Consider the following 7,747-nt stretch of genomic DNA (forward strand, 5'->3'; position numbering starts at 1 on the left):
TCTTTTAGAAGCCTGTATCAATCTGTATCTGCCATTATAATCTGATTCTCAAGGTATTTAGTGCTTTCTTTAAAGCATTTAAATACTGTATCCCAAGATACTTCTCAATATGCAAACCACAGTATGTCTTTATTCAAGCCACATTGTCTTGTCAAGGTAAGTATAACCTCATTTTCAAAAGGGTTTCCAAGGAGGCACTAAAGAAACCAAGAAACCTTTGTATACCCCGACCTCCTGCAAGTGAATAAGAGGGAAGTGTACTTTGATACTGTTGTGTAATAGGAATTGCACATCTCTAACAAACATTGAAAGCAAACAGCAAGTTGTACCACGGCAGTCATTTGGGTTATTAAGCTCTATTGGAAATTAGATCACTAAATTCTAGTGGGATGGACAACTCCTCCTGGAAGTTCGTCTAAGCATTAAAAAACAAAAAAAGAAAAAAACAAAACAAAAAAAAAAAAAGAAAAACCATTTAAACTTAGTTCAACAGCACAGCTTAACCATTGAATGACCAAATAAAAAATAAATACATTTATCACATCAGCTGCTACTAAGATTTGTTGCCTTGTTTCAGGTTTACAGTTAGTTATATAAATATACCAACCCTTGCGTGATAGGAGGCCAAAACAAGTGTATTCTGTTGATTTGGCAAATGTTTCATGACAAATATTCCAGAGTTTAATTAATTTCCATTAATTACATATAAGGTTCAGAAGATTCTGAATTGCAGCCTTATTATCTAGTATTCTTAAAGAAGATTTATTAAGCACACTTAAGTGATGTTACATAGATACACATTTCTGAAAGAGCCCTACAAAACTTTTCCCAAATGAGGTCACCAATTCAGGCACCAACAGACAGCAGAAAGAAAAACAGGTATAATTATCCGACATAGAACGACACTGTCAACTATTCAGTTAAGTGCCCTATTTCAATTATCCAACTTCTGCCTTCTTAGGTCTGATGTGACCAATGCCAGCCCATGTTCTTAAACCTATGGTACTTCTAGACAACGTATGTAAATTTACAGTATACAATTTGGATTCACCATGCATGAATACTTTGTGTGTAACATTTAATAAGCTCAATCTACATCCAGAATAATTTACATGAAAGGACAATATTTATTTAAACAGAGCTCAATGGGTAACCATGGTATCTGAGTGCATCCAGAGGAAAAAAGGGGTCAAATGTGAATTCAATCAACGGCACTCCCACACTTTTACTGTTTGATCTACACTTCCAGTAACCACATACGGTGCCGTCTTGTGGAAATCTGTGAGGAAAGAAAAGCTTATGTTAAGAACGAGTCCAAAACTTCAGTATTTTCCACTCTCACTGAATGTCATTACCTTTTCAAAAAAAAAAAAAAATCACACCAGCTCAAAGACTACATTTCAAAGCTCATCATGTCTGTAGTTCTGAAGACAAATTCTCTCATGCCATAATTTTGCAAAGCATGAAAACCTTCTTTCAGTTCAGTTATAAATATTTCATATATACAAATCGATTTTGGACCGGTCAGCAGACAGTACTGGGGAGTTTAACCAAGAGGAATCAAAAACCCTCGCTGTGTAGAAAGGGTTCAGCAAAGCAACCTGTAAATGGAAGCAGCCAATCTATGCTAACGGTTTAACATTCTTCAACTCCTAACTTTTCTCTGCCCCTTTCTGATCAGCTGTCTTCAACAACGTAAGAGTGCAGTGAAGAGTGCAGAAACCCTGCATTTTGATTACACCTCCAAGTTTGATTAGGAAACCTTAGTAGCCAATTCCAGGTACACTGCTAACCTAACTGAGCTTTACTGAAGAAGCTGTAAACTGCCAGAGAAATACAGAGAAAAAAAACCAATAGAGAAGGCTCCAGAGTAAAGCTAGCTTTGTTGAATAGGGAAGGTTTTGTTTTGTTTTTTTTTTTATTTTGCCAGGGCAGGAGGGAACTAAGGTCTACCAAGACCTGGCAATACCAACCAGGAGCACCCAGGAATTCAAAGTATATTTTTTCTGACTGTTTTGCTTTGCACTCCACCCCCCCCCGGGCAAGCATTTGCAATACAGCACTCCCCAAATGCCTACAAACTCAGTGCTGAAAGGTTCCAGAACACCCTGGCAGTTAACATCTTTATCCAGTGTGTAACACTGGCAACAGAAGTGGAAAAATCCAGCACACTCAAAATTTATATGTGCCCTTATTTAATTAAAATACACATAACACAAAACTTCACTAGAATCCAAAACATGAATGTCTAGCTCAGTGCTCAACTTCAGCTGGTGAAGATGTAGAAAAATCTGTATCTCTGGCTCTGTACTTTGCAGTAAGCACTGTAGAACATACATACCCAAAGAGGTAACAAAGTGTTCGTGCGCATTGAGGGTTTTCATGCATCGTTTGTTCTTGAAGTCCCAGACACGTAGAGTCTTGTCATCAGCACAGCTCAAAATAAATTTTCCCCCAGAATGGAAGAGAACACCACGTACCCAGTTATCATGGCCCACCTTGTGCACAAGGAGAAATCAGTGAGCAGGTGCATGTTTTAAGGCTAAGCATTCCACAGTTTATGCTATGGCAAACTGAGTGACTCCTTGCCCTGTTCTGCAAGCATAGCATTTAACTTTCTAAAACTTATGAGAACTCAAGGTTTATCTTCAGTTTCTATTATTACATCTTTATCGGCGCTACCAACAATGTCAGTTCCTGTCCTTGAAGGCAAACACACAGAAGTCCTCATGTGATCTGCATTGATTCTGCTCCCTGACCCCAGCACCAACATCCAGTCCAGCCTGAATACAGGCTGGAGAAAGCAGCCCATACCCTGAGGGAAGACCCATGCATTGAAAGGACCCGACATTTTACAGAAGACAGAGTTCAGATGATTATCAGCATTTCTGTAGACAAACCAAGCTACTCATCACAAAAACTACACCACAGTACTCCTGCATTTATAATATGTATTTTCAGCTCGTTACTATTTCTTCGCAACAAAAAGATCTGAAATATAGAAGCCATTAAAACTATGTATTTCCAGTCATCGTCTTATTGAAATAACTCTGTCTCTCTTGAAAACATGTAAGATGATTCATTCTGTTAAAACTGGTTTTACATATGCAGCTATGACCGCCAGAAAAGCAGCAGTGAACTTACAAGTGTCATAAGGCACATGCCAGTGCTAATGTCCCACATCTTAATGGTCTTGTCTCTGGATCCAGACAGCAGAAAAGGCCCAGGCTTGCCACTCTTCTTAGTCTACAGAAAATTATGTTTTAAGTTACGGCATATATGGGGCAGGGGGGCAAAGAGGAGGGAGGAAGCAGATCCCTTCTGAGTGCTATTTCTTAGTAGCAAAATTAGATCATATGACAGCTTACAGCTAACGAAGACACAACGCCAAAGCTGAGAGTCATAGGCACTTTGTTACTAATACTAGGAGAAATAAACAAAAAATGAAAGGAATTAAATAATCTGTTAAAAGAAATGGTTCTATGTCCACCTGATGCACCAAGCGAATGAATACCTGGAATCCACACTTGCCTACCGCATGACATCCTCTTTTAATAGTAGACACAGTTCAAGCAGAGTTGGACATCTCAGGACAAAAGAGTGTGAAGCTCAGACATACCTTTGTGTTCTCATTCTTCATAAAAAGCAATGAAGCAAGTTTAACAATTTTTGAAAAGTTCCAACCCTGAACTTATTTCTATTTGTAATCATACAAAGTATGAAAGAAAGACTTAGTTCTCAAAACTTGCAATGTTTCAACTGTGAAGTTAACACTAACTTGCTCCTTTTCCAAAGCTAAGTACTGCAATGTGATGTATACAGTTGATCAGACGGGCAGGGGAGACACCAGTTCAGATAGTTAACCACTGCAAGAGGAAGTGAACATTTGGAATCTAATTTTAATTACCTTTAATTAAAAGATTATACGGATCTTTTAAGGATGCAAGTAAAATTTGACCGAAATAATCTGTAAAATCCATCACTAGACCAGTCCTTGCCTTCAGCGTATGTACTTTTCCCCTTGGGTATGCGTGTCCTTTTTGAGGAAGAGGGCAAGGCAGAAATGCTTGGGGTTTTTTTTACTAGAAATTGGAATTAATTTCTAGTTCATTTCTTCTACAGTTTGTCATCCTCAGAAGGAAATTTTTGCTGACCTTTAGTAAGCCTTTCTTGAAGATTTAGTAACTGAACCAGAGAAGATGTATCTGTGATCACACAAAATGGGGATTTATTTTTGTTAAAGAATGCTTTCTCCCATCATTAACTTTGTACACTAGGACATGGCAGTCAAAGCTTAATTCCAGCATAATACACCCAAGGCAGCTTCATTTCTGCATTCCTGACTCGCTGCTTCTCCCCACAACTTTCAATTGCTGAGCATCCTTATAATCTTTATGTTATGCCAGATAAGCTACCTTCCACATTTCTTTGCTGAAATATGTGAAAGCGGTCCCACTCTCAACCTCCTCAGAAAGAGAAAATCTCTCCAAAGTTCACTTTCATTAGTGCAAAGGTAGGGTCCTACTGTTAAAAACCACAAAAGCATGGATCTTATGAAGTCAAGATGGGAGGTTAACAGTACACCAAGTATACTCAGCAAAAAAACCCTCAAACATCTGCCGTATCTGCCAAGCACTTTGAGAACAAAGGTCAGTTCTAAATATGATCCAACAAGTTCTATATAGAGCATAGTCAAAAATCTTACTGTATGTCCTTATTTAATAGCATTGGAAACATTACCTCTGATCCCGTAGCTTCTGATATGGTGGAGTATGAGCTCTCAGGAGCCCAGGAAATGCATTCTACCACATGCTCATGTTCTCGGAGCTCAGCTTTGCATTCCTTTGTTGCTACCACCCAAACACGCACTGTCTGGTCATTAGAACAACTGGCAATTAAGGTGCCATCTTGGTTAGGCCGCACCATGCGCACCCATTCTCTGTGACCTGTGAAAGTCTTCACACAGTACCTATTCAAAAAAAGAAATACAGCATGGCTCAATTAACATTGCAATAAAACCACTACACACGCCTTTGAAATTTAAGGATGCTTGACCTACTCTTTAGAAGTTAGGATAAATATTTTAGCATGCACATGTCCATCCTGGATGGTGATGTACAAGGCCATAAAACAGTTCACAGAAAGGAAGCTGAGATGAGAAATAAGTGACAGCTAAGAACTGGCAAATCCTTGTTAAGGTAGAAAGCAGGAAGCTCAGGGAAAAAACGAAGTTGACACAACAACTTACATTAAATAGGTATTTTAAGAACAAGTAGAGATTTACAGGTCATTCAGATAGCCTTCACCTAAAACTTTTAGCAAATGGATTAAAGAGACAACTGATGAACGAAACAAGCAAGACCAAAAAAAAATAAAAATCAGGAGACACATTGATCTGTGTCAAGAACGGTAACAGATTTCTCCTTCCTCCTCTCATGCTCCCTTTAAATTGCAGTCGACCACTGAATTTATATTCCTACCTGGTCCTGAGTTACAGTTCTACCCTCATAGCTCCCAGAAAGATAAAGCCACTGAGTTTTAATTAGTCAGTACTAAAACCTAAAACCCTGTGCTTAATGATTTAAGGCAGAATTCTTACTCTAAAGGGCACAATAACATACCGCAATTAAAATAATGTTTGCCAACATTCAAGATTTACATGGCCCACCTCCTACAAACAGTGGTTTATGCTCATTTTGTTTAGGTGCTGATTTTTAGCTAGAAGTGCACTTACCCTGTTTGGACTTCCCACATTTTGATAGTTTTATCCCTGGAGGCAGAAACTATATGATCTCCATTGGGCATGATGGCTACTGAAGAAACATTATGATCATGACCTAAAAACAAAATAAAACCTTTAAGTGGTACTGTAATAGTTTTTACAGAGCACACAGGACTTGCTAGTCATTTATCTTGGGCAAGTAGCTAGAGCAGTAGTGCATGTTTTATGGAATAATCTTTACATGTAAACTTGAAGTTTTATGAAATAATCATTTATATTTTTAGAAACCACACAGTCTAGACATTGAGCAGACTTGTTTCCAAAATTTCTTTAAGATCTTTTAAAACCAGACACTCACCACTGCAAGCAACACTTCTACAGAGTTTCAAAAGCTGGTCGTTTAGAAGAGAGAGCTGCTATGGTGACTGTCTTTAAAATTATCGGTTAGGTCTGACTACAGTATGCTGATGCACGATGCAGATGTTTAAAAGGAAAACAGATCTTCAGTGAGAGCCACGCCAAACCTCACTGCAGAACCTTCATGCTAAAAGACTGAATGTTTCCAGACATCCAATAGTAGGTTTTAATAAAACACTGTACTGTATTGATTCAAGAACCAATTAAGAACCAACTATATATATACGACAGCAACTTCTACTACTGTTGAGAGATCTGAGAGGAAGACAATCAAAGCTGAGTCAGGAAAAAGCATCCAGATCATTTCCTTAACACAAACTCCTTATGACCTAGCGTATGCAGTTTCAGCTCTTGACTTTACTCTTCCCACAAGCAATGGGACATAACATATCAAGGGAGGTAACACACTCTGTAAAGACGATTCATTTCCAGTATTACAAAAAAAACTAGAACTTAAACTTCGCAAAGTGGCAAACATTAGAATTAACTGTTTTGAAACGTTAGTCTTATCCAGAACAAGCTGTTGGTAGGGTTTTTTTGACAAGTCCAATGTACAAGCTTGACTATAACAGTTTGCATATAATTCATGCAGTTGTCTGTCTTTAAGCTCTGCAATTGTCCCTACTTAAATCGTCAGGATTAGAAATGAATCTTCCGAGATCAGTTATTTAGAGTATATATAAAATTTCTCAACAGGTTAGAGTCATTAAACAGCTTTCTTTTTTTCATCTGGAATCCAATGTTGTTTTTTTCCAAAAAGTTACAGCCAGTAAGTTCACTAATAAGTTGCTTTTTTTCTTTTATTGGCAGCTACACTGCATCTTGCAAGCCATGTGCCTACGATGTACAACTTCACAATTTTCATTGCCACTTCCATTTCTTCCACTACAAACTCAGAGCCTCTGGTGAACTCCTACTAAAAAGCAATCACACCAGTGATCAAGTACCTGAAGTGTCAGAGAATACTAGTTTCAGTGTAAGTATGGTACAACTACTCACTGAAACGATTATTTATTTCTTTTCCCTTGAAATTGAGTTCGAGGGGTGTAATTGGCAACACATGTGGCAACATCCACATTCATGTTACAACATCCAGTTCATAAAGATACACATACTGCATATGTGTGTTCATATAGAAATCTTTAAAGGCCAACGCCCCCCCTCCTTTAGCACTATTTTATTTTCTTGCCATCAGCCAGCTGCAACATCTGTTCTTCCTCTACAATAGTGTTCTGTGGTGTCTAAAGAACTGTATGCACAGAAGTCAACACCTTTCTGTTTTCTTTGGTATATACACACGTGTGTATTTTTGTAAGTCTCAAACATTCTCTATTCCTACTCACCACTTCTACAAGAAATTAAAAGCAAGACAAGCAGCAGTATAAAAATGCTTTTACATCAAGACTATAAAATACATAGTTGCTGCCAATATTAGAATCTTATAGTTGTGGCTGGTTTACTTTCCCATTTTTTCCTATGGCTTTTGAGCCTAAAGCAAAGGGTACATTCATTCAAAATCAGACAAACAAGAAGCAAAACACCACACAGCATATACAGAACACCTTTGGCACTAATTGCTTCCTTCCTGAAGCAGTGTATCAGGGAAAG

At 38.1% G+C, this 7,747-nt stretch overlaps 1 protein-coding gene across 1 annotated transcript in view; it reads right to left on the minus strand.

Annotated features, from left to right (window-relative positions):
- Positions 1-743: 743 nt before the first annotated feature.
- PAFAH1B1 (platelet-activating factor acetylhydrolase 1b, regulatory subunit 1 (45kDa)) overlaps positions 744-7,747 on the minus strand; it is a 17,038-nt gene continuing 10,034 nt past the window's right edge. The window contains exons 6-10 of the mRNA XM_009705399.1: positions 5,735-5,837; positions 4,741-4,969; positions 3,145-3,246; positions 2,342-2,498; positions 744-1,279 (exon numbers count right to left, since the gene is read on the minus strand). Of these exons, the coding sequence (XP_009703701.1) occupies positions 1,206-1,279; positions 2,342-2,498; positions 3,145-3,246; positions 4,741-4,969; positions 5,735-5,837 (665 nt within the window). The 3' untranslated portion in view covers positions 744-1,205. The remainder of the gene's footprint in view (positions 1,280-2,341; positions 2,499-3,144; positions 3,247-4,740; positions 4,970-5,734; positions 5,838-7,747) is intronic.

This window comes from Cariama cristata, unplaced genomic scaffold (genome assembly GCF_000690535.1).
Source record: "Cariama cristata isolate BGI_N322 unplaced genomic scaffold, ASM69053v1 scaffold36948, whole genome shotgun sequence".
NCBI classification, from domain to species: Eukaryota; Metazoa; Chordata; class Aves; order Cariamiformes; family Cariamidae; genus Cariama; species Cariama cristata.